Source organism: Chrysemys picta, chromosome 8 (assembly GCF_011386835.1).
Source record: "Chrysemys picta bellii isolate R12L10 chromosome 8, ASM1138683v2, whole genome shotgun sequence".
Lineage (NCBI taxonomy): Eukaryota > Metazoa > Chordata > Testudines > Emydidae > Chrysemys > Chrysemys picta.
In genome coordinates, this window is record NC_088798.1 from 5,656,503 (window position 1) to 5,674,649 (window position 18,147).

An 18,147-nucleotide genomic window follows, 5' to 3' on the forward strand; every position below is an offset into this window, starting at 1 on the left:
AGTGTTAACAAGAACAAGCCTTTACACTAGTAAAACTGGATAGTTTAATGGGAACAGTCAACTCTGTCACCCAATTAATGGTAATTTTATATTACGGTTTCAGAGGTTTAACCTTCTCCCACAGACATGACTCCCCCATCTTCCCAGCAGTTGATCCTGGTATTGGAGGTTCTAGAACAGCGGTTCTCAAACAGTGGGTTGCAACCTCATTTTAATGGGGTCGCCAAGGCTGGTGTGGGCCCTGGGCCCTAGCAAGTCTGAAGCCCAAGCCCCACTGCCCAGGGCTAAAGTTACATGCCCCCTGTCCAGGGCTTCATCAGCTTTGGCCCCTCCCCCGCCCAGGGCGGTGGGGCTCAGTCTTCAGTTCCCCCTCCTGGGGTAGTGTAGTAATTTTTGTTGTCAGAAGGGGGTCATGGTGCAAGGAAGTTTGAGAACCGCTGGTCTAGAACACGAATGCTAAGTTAATACAGTGAGTGTATTCATTCACTCGTTTTTTTAACTAACATTTTTAGCAGAATATTTGACCTCTTGATAGAGTAATGGGTGAGTAAAAATAACCAGCCATTTTCCAGTCAAGTACACAAAAAATTGCCTATTGGGAGTTTGCCTAGATTGTTTATATACTGGTTAAGAAATGAAAAACAGAAGAAATTAGTTTTCATCACAGCAAGAAGTTAACCTCAGGGTGCCAAAAAAAAGTTCTATACTAGGCCTGGTGTTTACTATATAAATTAATGATTTGGCAACTGTGAATTTTGTCACTTCAGTGCTTCACCACTAACAAAACCCAGACTAGTCAACATCAGATGAATGAGGCACTTCAGAGGGACCTAATCAAGCTAGATGAGAGAACAACATAATGGGAGGTGAAATTCACTGTTGATAAATGCAAAGTTATATGCCTTGGAGGGAATAATTTACACTGAGTTAGTAGTTAATTTAGAAAGAACTCTGGGCATCACTGCAGATAGCTCAATAAAGACCCAGTCTGCTCAATGTGCAGCAGTAGTCAAAAAAACAAATAAACCCAAAATGTTAGGTCCTGTGGCACCTTTGAGACTAACAGAAGTACTGGGAGCATAAGCTTTCGTGGGTAAGAACCTCACTTCTTCTTGCATCTAAAGAAGTGAGGTTCTTACCCACGAAAGCTTATGCTCCCAATATTTCTGTTAGTCTCAAAGGTGCCACAGGACCCTCTGTTGCTTTTTACAGATTCAGACTAACACGGCTACCCCTCTGATACCCAAAATGTTAGGACGCAAATGGAATGGGATAGAAAATAATAGGTCAAAGGTATGCCCTCCTCCGCATTACGGTGTTCTCTTCTTGCAGACTCATCTCAAAAAGGATACAGCAGAACTAGAGAGGGTTCAGAGATTGTTGACAAGAATGATAAGGAGCATGGACAAAGGTATATAAAGAGAGATTGAAAAAAGAGTGGGATTGTTTACCTTAGAAAGTAGACAAATACTAAGTATACAAAAAATAGCAGAATAGATAGTGTGAACAAAAGTTCCGGATTTACTTTCTCTCATAATATGAGGCGACATCCAGAGAAAAAGTCAAAACTGATAAAAGCAAACACTTTTCCATACAACACGCAATTAGCCTGTGGCTTTAGCAGGATTAAAAAAGGATTTAGCATTTATGTGGATAAGTTTTGTAAGACGTACAGACACATGCTTCAGAGCATATGTCAGCCTCTATCAAGGTTAAAAGGAAACTTCTGGGGGCAGGATATCCCACAGCTGCCTACTGGAGGGTTCCAATGAAGTAGCTGGTATTGACCACAGTCAATGCCAGGATGCTGAACGAACTGGACCACTGGTATGACATTCTGGCCACTCCTACATACAGGTTAGACTTGAAACACCTACACAACACTTAGCCACAAAGGCTAGAATTTATTTAGTTTCAGTAGAAGCTAACAACATTCAACCAAAAAAATGTCTTACTCACCAGTAAGAGGACTTTTTAAAACCCCGTCTACAGTATAGACTAATTCCTGCTTCCACTGAAATCAATGGAAATTCTTCCACTGACTTCAGCTGGAGCACTCTCCGGCCTTCTGTCAACAGTGAAAACAAAGACATACTATGCCCACTGACAAGAGATGACAGAATCTGAGAGAAGCTATGGTTCAAACTCTCATAGAATCATAGAATCATAGACGAATTAGGGTTGGAAGGGACCTCAGGAGGTCATCTAGTCCAACCCCCTGCTCAAAGCAGGACCAACCCCAATTAAATCATCCCAGCCAGGGCTTTGTCAAGCCGGGCCTTAAAAACGCCTAAGGATGGAAATTCCACCATCTCCCGAGGTAACCCATTGCACTTCTTCACCATCCTCCTAGTGAAACAGTTTTTCCTAATATCCAACCTAGACCTCCCTCACTGCAATTTGAGACCATTGCTCCTTGTTCTGTCATCTGCCACCACTGAGAACAGCCTAGCTCCATCCTCTTTGGAACCCCCCTTCAGGTAGTTGAAGGCTGCTATCAAATCCCCTCTCATTCTTTTCTTCTGTAGACTAAATAAGCCCAGTTCCCTCAGTCATGTGCCCCAGCCCCCTTGATAATTTTCCCTTCTGTTGGGTCTAGGCATTGCAGCTCTCATTGGAGCCAAAGACGTGAAGCTCTCCTCCTTAGGTGTAATACCAAGGGACAATGGAGCAAGCTAAGGGGAGAATACATTTTGTAGCAACAATTCTGCCTGAGCCTCAAGTATTGCTGCTCTAGTAAGTGCTAGGGTTGGCAGGCCAGCCGGCTGGCCCGGGGTTAACGGTTAAGGTGTGTTAACCGATAAGACTGATGCTTACTGGTTAACCTTTTACATCCCTAGTAAGTGTCTACACACAGGTAAGCTTACTTAGTATTAGAGCCAATGTTAAATACATACAATATTTAAAGTCCTCCATGGGATAGGTCCTGGATACATGAGAAAAGTCTTCTCCTTCCACAACTATGGCCTCCTACAACACTTACGTTCCACTGGATCAATGAATCCATGGACAAGAAGAACAGCACTCATGGGTGCCGAAGACAGAATTTCAGAGAGGTGGGAACAAGAACACAGAACACACTACCAGAAAAGGTAAAAATGACCATAGTTGGGCATTAACTTCTGGTCGCAGTGAAACCTAACTGTTGACATAGCTTCCCCACAAGTACGTACTCCTCTCTCACACATGCAAAAAACCCAAATCAAAAAAGCCTTAATTCTAATCACCGGGGTTGGAAAGACAGGGATATATAATTATCTCTTAAATCCTGGGGGGGCAATTGGGTACTACAGCAATGGATGCCAGCATAAGAACTTGAGAGATAAAAAGTGGATACCTGGTCTGTGTTGGATTGACTTCACTGGAAGAAGGGAGTTTGGGAAGACAGGCTGATTACCATTTGCTTCAAAAACAGGACTTGCTGAAGTAGGATTATTTTGTAACTAAAAAGAAAAGAAAAAAAAAGCATATTCAGAATCACAAATCATTTACCTTTATTATTTATATTACAATAGTGCCTAAAGGCTCCAGAGATCGGGGTCCTGTTACTCTAGGTTCTGTACAGACACACAGCAGGAGACCTTGCAATCCAAAAAGAGACTGTATTCCCAGTTTACAGATGGGGCGCTAATGCACAGTGAGCTTAAATGAACTGCACATGAAATCAGTGACCGACCCAGGGAACTGAACACAGATCTCCCAAGTCTTGGGCCAGCCTTCAAGCACAAAGCCAACTTCCCCCAAGGAAATTTACTATCTTGTTTAGATTAGGAGTACAACTTCTCACTCTCCATAGACATGTACAAATGAGAAAGCCAAGAGTCAGAAAGACAACCTTCGCATACTCTGGGGCAGCGCCTCAGCTGACACAAAACTGCCATAGCTCCATTATCTTCAATGGCGCTACAACAATTTATACCAGTTGAGGATCAGTCCTGCACTCTCAGCACATTCCTTACGTTACTGATAAAACAATTAAGTGGAGTCCTAACGTTATATTCCAACTGCCATAGCATCAAGGGATAATTATTAAGGAGAATCACACACTCCACCTCCCATTTGAAAATGCCCTGGTGACAGGCACAAGGGTCTCCAAAATGACCATATAAAGACATATCTTGCAACCAATCTTGCAGGCTCTGACAGACCATGAGAGTGAAGCTAGGGATCTTCTATTGAAAAGCAGGGCCACCAATACGCAACCATTTATCCCTAGCAACCAACAGTAAAATAGTCCCAGATAACAACTGTCATGGCAAGGCATTGAGAGAAAGAGAGGAATACAAATAGTAATTTGAGCCAGATTCTTTGGAGTTTCGTAGATTATAACCAATGTTCTGAATTTCACCTGGAAATAAATCAAAAGCCAATTCAGAGGACAAATAGCTGGCACAACACACTGAGCCGCCCACTGAGGTAAGTAGTTAAATAAGCACGACAATACATTGGACAATAGAATTTCACTGTAGTCACAGGTAACCAGTGGAAACAAGTGAGAAGACTCCCTTCCAGAACTGCAACTCACTAAGAGCCTTACGACTTTTTCTAGCCAGGGCTTAAAAATTCATATCCTGTTTCTGCTGGCTAATAAGCACCAAGCAGGTGGCCCTCCCTAGTAGAGTAGTCCAAGCATTCTAAATGTAATAAAAACTTTTCTTCTTGGGAATTTGGTTTGTTTACAGGGGCCAAACATTTTCAAGCCAGTTTGCATACAGCTAGACTAAAATCCAAAACTAGGCACCTGAATAGAAGTGGCCTAATTTTCAACAAGATGCTAAACTTACAACTCCCACAGAATTCTACCGCTGTTTGAGTTCAGCACTTTTGAAAGTCAAGCCGTATTTTGACACTGAGGAGCCTAACTTTGGGCATCCAGAATTAAATCTCTCAGAAATTTTCAGCCAAGACCTTCACTTCCCAGAAACTTACCTACATTAGCCACAATTGCACGTGTCAGCCAAATAGGACTTGCTTAGCAGGTGTTGATCTTGCTGGAACACGCTAACCGGGTGAAGTCACAGAAGAACAATGCTACTTTGTTACAAACACTTGTGAAAACGCTTAAGCACAGTGCATTGCAGGCTGCCAAATGCAGAGAGAGGAACTGGTTCAGAGTGAAAAACATATTATTCATTACAGCACTGTGTTAAATCATGTCTCTTTCTCCAGTCAAGTCAATTGTTGCAACATAGGGTAGGATTCAGAGATACACCGAAGGAGGGAAGATACGCGTTTCAAATTCTGTCAAAGAAAAGGCATTGCTACTGTTCACTTATCTATATTAATAATTTGACAAATCACTCTAGTAATTAAAATTGCCTGTGGGTGGTGTAGGGAGTGCCTCTGCTATCATAGTTTGTGTTGGACACTGGTGACCTAAACAGCACGATGAAAAATGAGTCAGAAAAAGATCCCATACCACATACATTCCTGACAAAATGTAAGACTAATCTATTTTGGGATGAAATTCTGAAAATCTACAAGAAGTCTGACTAATCTGGCTCTGTGAAAAGATAAATGTGATAAAATCTACCATGGCCAGTGGCAATCCAGCGCAGCCAACGCCGTTAATGAAGTCTAGCGACCCTGGCTGCAGGGGGGTTTGAGCTACAGCAACTCCTCACTTAAAGCCGTCCCGGTTAACGGTGTTCGTTGTTACGTTGCTGATTCATTAGGGAACATGCTCGTTTAAAGTTGGGCAATGCTCCCTTATAACATTGTTTGGCAGCCGCCCGCTTTGTCCACTGCTTGCAGGAAGAGCAGCCCATTGCAGCTAGTTGGTGGGGGCTTGGAACCAGGGTGGACTGGCAGCTCCCCCATCAGCTCCCCGCTCCCCTAAGTTCCCTGTGCATCAGCTGCCCAACAGGCGATCAATTGCCGGCAGTTCAGCTGTCCCTCCCCCCACTGCCATGTGCTGCTCCTGCCCTCTGCCTCGGAACTGCTCCCCGAAGCCTCCTTCTTGCTGTGCAGGGGAAGGGGAAAGAGGGGGGCTAATGTCAGGGTGTTCCCCTTACCCCTACTCCTCCCCCGCTTACCCCTTCTCCATGTAGAGCAGGGGAGAGACACAACAGGGCTCAGGACAGAGAGAGCTGGCCGCAGCTGCTGTCTCAACTTCCTGATCTTTTTAAAGGCAATGTACTTAAGAGTGTGATGTCAGCATACTTAAAGGGGCAATGCACATCTCCCTCTCTCCCCCACACACAGGGTGTGTGTGTCTGTCTGCCATGCTGTCTCCCCTCCCTCCATTCGTGCTGCCTTGTAGAGTCTGAGGCTACATTAACAACAATGGGTTAACCCTTGAGGGCTCAGCTGAGGGCTAGTTCATCATTTAGCAGTAAGGCAATTCCCTGGGAAATACCCCACCCTCTTCCACCCTCTGACTTCGCCACCTCAACCAAGCTTCACAATCACCATTGCTGTGTACAGTATTAAATTGTTTGTTTAAAACTTATATTGTGTATACATATATATAATATAGTTTTTTGTCTGGTGAAAAAAATTTCCCTGGAACCTAACCCCCCCATTTACATTAATTCTTATGGGGAAATTGGATTCGCTTAACATGGTTTCACTTAAAGTCACATTTTTCAGGAACATAACTACAACATTAAGCGAGGAGTTACTCTACTTAATCAGCATAAGAATGAGTCCAGTGGCCTGTCCTCTACACTTCCTCTGCAATGGCCTCCACACTGCCTTTGATCGCCCATCTTCCAAGTGTACACTGAATGGAGAGGCCAACCCTATCGCTGTTCAGCCACCCACCTCTCTTGCAAGGTAACCATGGGGTTTCTGTGGCATGGAGAGTCAAGTCCTCTCACAATGGGTCAATCTCACACTTTTCAGGCTAGCTCAGATTGATTTTTTTAAATGGATTCCTCCATCTCAAATCTGTTGTTACTTCTCCATGATAACTATTGGAACACTGTTAGAGAACACAGTGGAATATAGGACAAAATATTTGCCGCTTTTAAAGTTTAAATTTCCTCTTGGGAGAAGGTCATGTACTTTTACCACAAAATTTATGGCCACTGATTTTCTGTAGCGGAAATAGATCTATATTAACGTAGGCATTTATACAGCTTTTTAAAAGTGTTCAGAATACCAGCCAGGTAAGCAAGGGCAATTATTTCTATTGGCCAGGTAAAGAGGCAAACAAAGTAAGGTTAAGTGACTTGCACAAGATAATACAATAAGTTAGTTAGCAAGGGCAACAAGCAAGACTTGACAGGTTTCAGAGTAGCAGCCGTGTTAGTCTGTATCCGCAAAAAGAAGAACAGGAGGACTTGTGGCACCTTAGAGCCTAACAAATTTATTAGAGCATAAGCTTGGGCTGTAGTCCACAAAAGCTTATGCTCTAATAAATTTGTTAGGCTCTAAGGTGCCACAAGCAAGACTTGAGGCAACTTAAAAAGAACACTGAAAACTATTAAGTTTATTTATTTATTTTGGGGGGGGGGGGATGGGAAAACCAGTGACCTGGCTGCACTCAACTGCAAATCAATATTAAGGATGAGAAAGGCATAACAGCAGCCAGTGTTTCATTCAGCAGAAAATAAATATGAGAGGGTCAGTCTCATGCAAGGGTTCCCTGGCATATCAATTGATTAATACATTGAGGATCATCTCCTTTCCAGTTTCCTTCAGAGAAGTAAATACGTTGGACTAACAAGAAAGGCGGCTTAATGCTACTGATCAAGGGAAATAAGGACTCAATGATAAGCAGTCTTCATCATGTTTCAGTAAGAATTAAGTTATAAAGTTATTTTGGAACTCAAGAGGAGTTATTTCAAAAAAAGACAAGACAACAGTAATAATACTTAATTTGACTTAAGCAAGTCAATTTCTCTGATTCTTAAATCAGAAAGTTGTTGAACTGTTTTAAATTACAGAAAAAAATATACAGGAGAAGTCAGTTTTGACAGTCACTTATGAAAGACTAGCATTATGATTTTTTTCTCCATCTGATTGCTTAGGGAACTCTCTTCATGATCTCAGAATGAATCATCAAACTCTAATCTGGTTAGCTAATTTCCTATTACTCAAATATAACCAGAGATGGAAGCTTTCTAGGAAGTGGAGTTTGAATTTTTGGTTGCTTTTTTAAATTTCATGAACCTACAAATAGTTTATTTCCTGCTCTTAAGAGACTCCCTCAAATCATATATGATGAGATCTCTTACTGGAAGTTAAGCTATACAACATACTTCCTTACTTAGGCCATGTCTATACTAGCAAGCTTACAGCGGCACAGCTGTACCAATGCAGATGCACCGCTGTGAGATCGCACGTGTAGCTTATCTATGCCGACAGGAGAGAGCTCTCCTATCGACATAATAAAACCACCTCCACGAGTGGTGGTGGCTATGGGAGAAGCTCTCCTGCCTACGTGGCATCATCCACACCAGTGGCGTTTGTCGATGTAACTTGTGTCGCACAGAGGGGTGTTTTTTTCACAACACAGCGTGACATAAATTACATCGACAAATTTTCTCTTAATTAATTGGCCTCTCAGAGTTGGTAAGACAACTCCCACCTTTTTATGCTCTCTGTATGTGTGTATATATATCTCCTCAATATATGTTCCATTCTATATGCATCCGAAGAAGTGGGCTGTAGTCCACGAAAGCTTATGCTCTAATAAATTTGTTAGTCTCTAAGGTGCCACAAGTACTCCTGTTCTTCTTTTTATCGACAAAAGTGGTAATGTAGACAGCCCTACCTATAGTTAAAATATTTATTGGTTGTAAATTACTAAGTGCTAGAAGATAGAAAGTGATTTTTCCTTGCATTACCTTTCTGTACTTTTAATTCTGATTCTTTAGAAAGAGTGAACCATGTTAAACTCCATCTTGAATGCTTTAGGGTATGCTGCCTCGATCAAGCAGTAATGATCTTTTCTATGGCGTAAAGGAATTCTCCCTTACCATAATTAGACTCCTCTTCTAAAAACAAATTCTATCATTTGTATATTCCAATAGTTTTACATTATGAAAGTTCAATGTTCTTTACAAAAAATAAGAGGTTTAGTTTAGCAGTAAGTAGTGACAAATATTCACTGACAGAGTTTAGACTTGCTATCGATGGAACAATTTCAGATTAGCATAGTGACAAGAAATTACACAGGTTCCTGAAAGTAACACGCTAATAGAATTACCATTATTTTCAGTAGAGTAACTCTGAAACAATATGTAATGTCCCGCTCTGACAATCCTGGAGTTTAAAATAGTGTAGTTTTCAAAATACTGGATATTTTAGGTAAAAGCCACTACTAGCTTTGTTTTGCTTGTATATAAACTAGTAAAGATAGATAGTAATACTTGTATTGAAATGAAATAGCCATTTACATTTGACAATTTGTAACCAAGCTAACACCACTTTACCTTTGGCATAACTAATTTTCAGCTATGGAGTCATAATGGCTGATCAATAATCTAGTTAATATTGAAAACTGAGTATTAATTTAGTATCTGAGCTGAACATTTTCAGTTTAAGGCCAACCAGCAAGATTTCATATATTTTGTTCCAATCATTTGCAATTTAGTCACCAACATTTTTTTTAGAAGCCCCCAAAGCTGGAACTGGGAGAAAGTCAAAATGGTACTGAAATGTATTTTTTTTTTAAATTAAGTCTAAATTTACTAGCGAGCTAGCTCAAACTTTGCAATACCGATACTAATGATGCCTTTTCTGCAATTTGTATTTTTTAAGTCTTTACTCAGTTAGAGTTAATCCGAGCTGTAGCCCACATCACGTGTACAAACACACTTGCTACCTTTGAGCCAGTTCTCATATGACAACAACTTGTTTTCATTTACAGAATTCTTTCCACAGACAATCAGAACTACAGCAATGCCAAAAATATTTTTCCAGTAAGGCACAGGCTCTGGCTATGTCTACACTTAAACCATTACAGTGGCACTGCTGTGAGCTGCTGTAGCATTTCGGAATAGCCACTCACTACAGTGACAAGACGGGCTCACCGTAGTTAATCCATCTCCCCCAGAGGCGGTAGCTAGGTTGACAGAAGAATTCTTAAGACTGCTTTTAAAGTTAGCTAAAATATTGCTTTTAAAATTAAGTTCTAAAACTGTCTGCATACTGGAACAAATTTCCCCCCAAAACTGAGAATATACAACTTCAGAATGCATGCAAGTGTGAAGACACATGGATCAAACATAATGGGAAACTTGTCGGCAGTTAAGAGTGACGTTAATACTCTATATGCTTTACCTTAGAAGAACAGAGGAAGTTCTTCAGTTCCGCAATTTTATTTTGCCTCACAATATCCGGCATCTAGAAGGAATAAAGAAGAACTTATTTTTGAAGAATGTCAAAGTGCACTCCTTACTTCCTCAGTCATTAGAACATACACTGAAAAACTCAGATGAGCTTCTACATGTAGTCTCTTTATTTGAAAAAAGCTTTTAAGGCCATTTAATTGAGCAGAAATATAAAAATATTTTAATCACTATTGTTTTAAATTACATGTACAAGAGCTCCTAGCATCAGAGTAGATAGGGCTAAGTTTTGGCTACTGAATAGCCTTTTGAGATAGTATCATACTTCCATGCAGGAGTTGTTAACAGTATACTGTTTCCGTCATGCATTTGCTGTGATTCGTCTTATACTGCTTTAAAAGAACACAAAAGATAGAATTTTTACCAAATACTAAGAGATACCTGCATTGAAACTAAACAGCCGTTCAACATGTTTCAGAGGGTTTGCAATTCTTAATTTTAAGACAGAAGAAAAATATAGTAAATACTGAACTCCAAGTAGCAAGGATTAAAATTAGGGCTGTCGATTAATCGCAGTTAACTTGTACGATTAATTCAAAAAACTGAATTGCAATTAATTGCAGTTTTAATCACACTGTTAAATAATAGAATACAAACTGAAATGTATTATACATATTTTGGATGTTTTCTACATTTTCAAATATATTGATTTCAATTATAACAGAATATAAAGTATACAGGGTTCACTTTATATTATTTTTTATTACAAATATTTGCACTGTAAAAACAACAATAGAAATAGTATTTTTCAATTCACCTCATACAAGTACTGTAGTGCAATCTCTATTGTGAAAGTGCAATTTACAAATGTAGATTTTTTTTTGGTTATGTAACTGCACTCAAAAACAAAATGTAAAACTTTAGCACCCGCAAATCCACTCAGTCCTCCTCCTTGTTCAGCCAATCGCTAAGACAAAAAACAGTTTGTTTGCATATATGGGAGACAATGCTGCCCACTTATTTATAATGTCATCTGAAAGTGAGAACAGGCATTCGCATGGCACTTTTGTAACTAGCATTGCAAGATATTTACGTGCCAGATATGCTAAACATTCATATGCCCCTTCATGCTTCGGCCACCATTCCAGAGGACCCGCTTCTGTGCTGATGACGCTCGTTAAAAAAATAATGCATTAATTAAATTTGTGACTGAACTCCTTGGGGGAGAATTGTATGTCTCCTGCTCTCTTTTATACCTGCATTCTGCCACATATTTCATGTTATAGCACATGTTCGTTTTAAGAACACTTTCAGTGCAGATCTGACAAAACGCAAAGAAGGTACCAATGTGAGATTTCTAAAGATAACTATAACACTCAACCCAAGGTTTAAGAATCTGAACTGCCTTCCAAAATCTGAGAGGGACGAGGTGTGGAGCATGCTTTCAGAAGTCTTAAAAGAGCAACATTCCGATGCAGAAACTACAGAACCCGAACCACCAAAAAGGAAAATCAACCTTCTGCTGGTGGCATCTGACTCAGATGAAAATGAATGTGCATCGGACTGCACTGCATTGGCTTGTTATCAAGCAGAACCCGTCATCAGCATAGACGCATGTCCTCTGGAATGGTGGTTGAAGCATAAACGGACATATGAATCTTTAGAATATCTAGCACGTAAATATATTGCGACACCAGTTACAATAGTGCCATGTGAACGCCTGTTTTCACTTTCAGGTGACATTCTAAACAAGGAACGGGCAGCATTAGCTCCTGCAAATATAAACCAACTTGTTTGTCTGAGGGACTGGCTGAACAAGAAGTAGGACTGAGTGGACTTGTAGGCTCTAAAGTTTTACATTGTTATATTTTTGAATGCAGTTATTTTTTGTACATACTTCTACATTTGTAAGTTCAACTTTCATGATAAACCAATTGCACTACAGTATTGTATTAGGTGAATTGAAAAATACTGTTTCTTTTGTTTTTTTACAGTGCAAATATTTGTAATAAAAAATACATATCAAATGAGCACTGTACACTTTGTATTCTGTATTGTAATTGAAATCAATATATTTGAAAATGTAGAAAACATCCAAAATATTTAAATAAATGGTATTCTATTATTGTTTAACAGTGTGATTAATCGTGCGATTAATCACGATTAATATTTTTAATTGCTAGAAAGCCCTAATTAAAATATCTAAAAAACACAGTAAATATTTATTTTAACAGTGAACATAGGGACAGGTATATTTCCCCATCTTCCCCCCTCACCCCCCAAAATATATTCTTAAGAGGAAACATCAATTTGATCACAGCACGTCTCTCGCTATATACATTACAGAATACCCTGAGTTTGATGCTCAATAAGTACAATAAGAGTCTTCCATGTTTTATGTTGCAAAGATGCGGCTCCAAGACTTGAAGCTCCTTCACATAGTACTCAGCTCTCAAATGTTCAGCTATATTGCTGTACAGCATAACTACAGTTTTATTGTATTGCTTCTGAAGTGATAATACTAGGATGTAGATTTATAGCAGGGGATGCAAAACACACCTTCAAAAAGTTGCTACAGTTCTGAATACTTTTTTTTTTTTTTTAAATACAGCTTTAAGTGAAGCCCTGGATTCTTATCTTAGAGGCCAAAAAGGCCAAATTCTCCAAGATCAGAAAAAAAAGAAAAACCTTAACTCTGCTAGCAGAGTCCAATAGTCCCAAGAATGGTTGGGGACACCATTGGCCAAGCCCAACAACAGTCAGTTGTCAGGCTGTTGTAACCTCTGCAAGGGCAGTGAAAGCCAAACCCACTAAATCCACTCTGTCCTCACTCAGGCTAAACTCCCATTCCAGTTCCATTTACTGTCCCAGCCCCCACACTGGGGCACCCAGTCCCACGAGGTGGTGCGGGAAAGGGAGGGCGCCCCAGCCTGGGGGGGATAAAGGGTGGGGGAGAGGACCCCAGCCCCCACACTCGGACACCCCAGCCTAGGGGGGATAAAGGGTGGGGGAGAGGATCCCAGCTCCCACAGTAGGACAGCCCGGTCTGGGGCAATAAGGGGTGGGGGAGGGTGCCCCGGCCTAGAGAGGTGATAAAGGGTGGGGGAGAGGACCCCGACCCACACACACTAGGGTGCCCCGGCCTGCAAGGGGTAAGGGGTGGGGGAGAGGACCCCGGCCCCCACATTAGGGCGCCCTGAACTGCAGGGGGTAAGAGGACCCCGGCCCCCACACTGGGGCGCCCCGGACAAGGGGGGGGGAAGAGGTGGGGGAGGGACCCGGGGTCCATGGGGGATAAGGGGCGGGGGTGGAGGATAAGGAGCGGGGGAGGGCACCCCGGGGGCCATGGGGGATAAGGGGCGGGGGTGGAGGATAAGGGGTGGGAGAGGGCACCCCGGGGTCCATGGGGGATAAGGGGCGGGGGTGGAGGATAAGGGGCGGGGGAGGGCACCCCGGGGGCCATGGGGGAAAAGGGGCGGGGGTGGAGGATAAGGGGTGGGGGAGGGCACCCCGGGGTCCATGGGGGATAAGGGGCGGGGGGGAGGGACCCGGGGTCCATGGGGGATAAGGGGCGGGGGAGGGCACCCCGGGGGCCATGGGGGATAAGGGGCGGGGGTGGAGGATAAGGGGTGGGGGAGGGCACCCCGGGGTCCATGGGGGATAAGGGGCGGGGGTGGAGGATAAGGGGGGGGGAGGGCACCCCGGGGGCCATGGGGGATAAGGGGCGGGGGGGAGGGCACCCCGGGGGCCATGGGGGATAAGGGGCGGGGGTGGAGGATAAGGGGGGGGGAGGGCACCCCGGGGGCCATGGGGGATAAGGGGCGGGGGGGAGGGCACCCCGGGGGCCATGGGGGATAAGGGGCGGGGGTGGAGGATAAGGGGGGGGGAGGGCACCCCGGGGGCCATGGGGGATAAGGGGCGGGGGGGAGGGCACCCCGGGGGCCATGGGGGATAAGGGGCGGGGGTGGAGGATAAGGGGGGGGGAGGGACCCGGGGTCCATGGGGGATAAGGGGCGGGGGCCCAGGCTGTGAGGGGCTCCGGAGCGCCCCCCCTCTTACCTCCATCGCTGCCGCAGCACGTCCCGCTCAGTCACCTGGCTGAGGGGTGGGGGGACGCTGCAGAGGGGGCTGGGAGGAAGCAGCTTAGCGCAGGCGCATGGCGGACCGGAGACCAGTGGCGGAAGTCGGGGAAGGGAAGTGGAGGTGTGCGCAAGCGCACCGCGGACAGGCGGGGAAATCGTGCGCAGACGCAATCGTTGGCGGCGGCGCGTGGGGGGGGGGAATTGCTCAAGTCAAGGCGCTCTGAGGGAGAGCGGGGGAGGGGAGTGCGGAAGCTGCGCGCAAGCGCAGCGCTACCGGGAGGGAAAGAGCCTGGGGGCGGAGCCAATCGAAGCCACAAGCCACGCCCCCCCGGCCATGGGGCCTAGTGGGATGACAGGGGTCAGGCACTGCTCAGGCCCCACTACCCTGGGTTGGCAGATGAGGGCCAGTGGGGGGGACATCCTGGCACAGAGCTGTGGGGGCGTCGCTCCCCCCGGGGCCCCAAGGCTGCACGGTGGCTCTGCCCCGCGTGGGTCGCGTCCTTTAGCCAGTCGCTGGGCAGCTCCGCAGGGGCCTGTCCCCTCACCCTAAGCCACTGGTGAGCGCGCCCGGCCCTGCGTAGCCATGGGGTCAGGCCGTGGCTGTGGATGGGGGGCTCAGGGGTAGCTGGGTGAGGCTGCGGCTAGTGGGCGGGGGGGCTAGATCTGCTAGGGAGCACGTAACAGCCGTACGGGGTCAGGCCGTGGTTGTGGATGGGGGGCCCAGGGGTAGCTGGGTGAGGCTGCGGCTAGTGGGCGGGGGGGCTAGATCTGCTAGGGAGCACGTAACAGCCGTACGGGGTCAGGCCGTGGCTGTGGATGGGGGGCTCAGGGGTAGCTGGGTGAGGCTGCGGCTAGTGGGCGGGGGGGCTAGATCTGCTAGGGAGCACGTAACAGCCGTACGGGGTCAGGCCAACAGCCCATCGAGCCCTGTGTCCTGTCTGCCAACAGTGGCCAATGCCAGGTGTCCCCGAGGGAATGAACAGAACCGGGCAGTTGTCGAGTCATCCATTCTCTGTCGTCTAGTCCCAGCTTCTGGCACTCAGCGGTTTAGAGACACGTACAGCATGGACTTGCAGCCAGGGCCGTCCCTACCTATTCTGGGACCCTATGCAGCCCGCACATGGGGCACAAGGCCTCCACGCGGGGGGGTATAGCCCCAGGCCTCCGTGGGGTGGGGGAGCTGGCTCAGGGGGGAACCACCCCCCCAACATTCGCCAGCGGCGCAGCTGGGGCCAGGTTCCTACACTTCCTGTCACCGGTGCGTGCAGGCCCGGCCCTGCTGCAGTACTGTAGCTAGCAGGGTGCAGGGGAAGCTGCCGCTTCCCCCACCTTTCCAAAAGCGGCCAGAGGAGCGGGGCGGGGGGCGGCATGCGACCTGCAGCGCGGCCCCGCAGCCGTGGCCGTGGCCAGCTGCCATGGGGGGGCGGCGGGCACAGCCGGAGGAGCGGGGGGGTGCAGCATGGCGGCTGGCAGCTGCGGCCGGAGGAGCGAGGGGGGGGGAGGCACGGGGGTGGCACGGCAGGGCCGGAGGAGCCATGGGGGGAAGGGGCGGTGCAGCCGGAGGAGGAGCCAAGGGGGGGGTGCCTTTTTTATGTTTGCTCCCCCTCCTCTTAGAAACTGGCTACGCCACTGCCCTGCTGCAGTCTTCAGGGGTGGGAAGCGGCAGGGCTGGGGCAGGAAGAGGCGGAGCAGGGCAGGGGTTTTGGAGAAGGGGTGGAGTGGGGGCAGGGCTGGGGCAGAGCAGGGGTGGGAAGAGGCAGGGCTGGGGCAGGAAGAGGCGGAGCAGGGCAGGGGTTTTGGAGAAGGGATGGAGTGTGGGCAGGGCTGGGGATGGGGAGGGAAGAGGTGGAGCAGGGCAGGGGTTTGGGGAAGGGGTGGAGTGGGGGCAGGGCTGGGGCAGAGCAGGGGTGGGAAGAGGCGGGGCTGGGGTGGGAAGAGGCGGAGCAGGGCAGGGGTTTGGGGGAAGGGGTGGGGTGGGGCAGAGCAGGGGTGGGAAGAGGCGGGGCTGGGGCGGGAAGAGGCGGAGCAGGGCAGGGGTTTTGGGAAAGGGGTGGAGTGGGGGCAGGGCTGGGGCAGAGCAGGGGTGGGAAGAGGCGGGGTAGGGGCGGGGAGCCTGGGGAAGAGGTGGGGCAGGGGCTAGAGCAGTATGCAGCTGCGCAGGGCACCAGAAAATTTGGTGCCCCAAATTCCCTGGTGCCCTACACGGCTGCGTACGGGTAAGGACACCCTGACCATCTTGACTAATAGCCATTGAGGGACCTATTCTCCATGACCTCATCTAGTTCTTTTTTGAACCCAGTTAGACTTTTGGCCTTCACAGCATCCCCTGGCACCAATAGGTAGGAAGTACTGAAGCTCTCTTTTGGAGGGGGGGAAGAATTTCTGGGGCTTCTAGCAACAGGTAGCTCCTGGAGGAGTCTGTAGTGGATGCTGGGGGCAAGGGGCTCTTAGCCTATCATTTTGACTTATGTCCCCACCCCTCTTTGACCTCACCATTGGCTCCCTTTTCTGTATCACATCAAACATAAGCTACTTGTCTTCACTCCCCACCTTACGTATGCTTTCCTACTTAGTATCCAGAGGTCAGTTTGGCCAATGATGCAAGCCTCCATGGCCCACTTGTTACATTTTGAAAGAAGCACCTTTGTGCTTTCTCTCATACTGCTCTTCGTGCTTGTCAAGAGTGCCCCGTAAGCATCCACAAAACCAACTCATTATTCTCCTTCAAAACCCTACTTAAAACTCTTCTTTGTTGTGAAGCCCACAAAAAACTTGTCAATGGTGAGGCTGCTGCCGTGCAGAGACCCCTGCCTGTCATCTTGATCATATAGTTTCTTTGTTTCCTTGTACTCCCTTGTCAGTGTTTGTATCCACCCATTGTCGCTTGTCTATTACTTAGATTGTAAACTCCTAAGGGCAGGAATTGTCTTTTGGTTCTGTGTTTGTACAGAACCGAGCACAATGGGGTGCTGGACTGTGACTGGGGCTTCTAAGGGCTCGGACAGTACAAATAAATAATGAGTCAGCCTATTGCAGCTCAGAAGTGAGGAAACCTGAGACCAGTATTGAACCTGATACCTTGACCCAGATCCTCAAAGATAGTTAGGCTCCTAAATTCCAGCACTGGTGCTGCTGTCCCCAGATCCTTCTCCAGCCACCATCACTGACTCCAGGGCTCTGGTTCCAGCTCTGGGGAGGGAGATGAGGGCTCTAGTCATCTGCATGGCAGGCACTAGTGTGACTTCTAGTGGCCAAAAGGCTCATCTGCACACAAATGCCTGCAACCTTCCCATAGTTCAATTGGATTCATGAAAATCCTGCTGAGATACTGGAATGTCTGATTGGGCTTCCAAATGCATGACCATCATTTGAGATGCAGACACTTGAGAGTCCTGAACGTGTACTGAGGGAAGAGCCCAGTAGAGAGCTTTGGCATCAGTGATGGTATTTCCCCTACAAAGGGAAAACCAACCAGCTAAAAAGATCTTGTAAACTGCAGAGGATCAGAAAACCTCCTAAATGGGGAGCCGGGAGCCTGGAGACTTTGGTTCTATTCCTGGCCCTGTTACTGGCCTTCTGTGGGACTGTGATCAAGTCACTTTCCCTTTTGGGGCCTCTGTTTTCTCCTCCCTCTCTTTGTTTGTCTTTTTTTTTTTATTTAGATTGTAAAGTTGCTGGATCAGTCTCTTTCTGTTGGTACTGCGCCCTGCACAATGGGCCCCAAGCTTGATTGGGGCCTCTGGATGCTAACTGTAATGCAAATAATAGTTATAAATATTTGTAAATAAATGTAATGAACAAGAAAACAAAATTCAGGATATATG

At 46.4% G+C, this 18,147-nt stretch overlaps 1 protein-coding gene across 3 annotated transcripts in view; it reads right to left on the reverse strand.

The window, feature by feature from the left end:
- Positions 1 to 14,439, reverse strand: part of MKNK1 (MAPK interacting serine/threonine kinase 1) — a 38,249-nt gene extending 23,810 nt beyond the window's left edge. For 2 of the 3 annotated variants that reach the window (XM_008167943.4, XM_008167942.4), the window contains exons 1-3: positions 14,301 to 14,439; positions 10,234 to 10,296; positions 3,338 to 3,443 (exon numbers count right to left, since the gene is read on the reverse strand). In XM_008167943.4, the coding sequence (XP_008166165.2) occupies positions 3,338 to 3,443; positions 10,234 to 10,296; positions 14,301 to 14,306 (175 nt within the window). In that variant the 5' untranslated portion in view covers positions 14,307 to 14,439. The remainder of the gene's footprint in view (positions 1 to 3,337; positions 3,444 to 10,233; positions 10,297 to 14,300) is intronic. The other variant, XM_042845025.2, reaches the window with a different exon arrangement.
- Between the last annotated feature and the right edge of the window lie 3,708 nt (positions 14,440 to 18,147).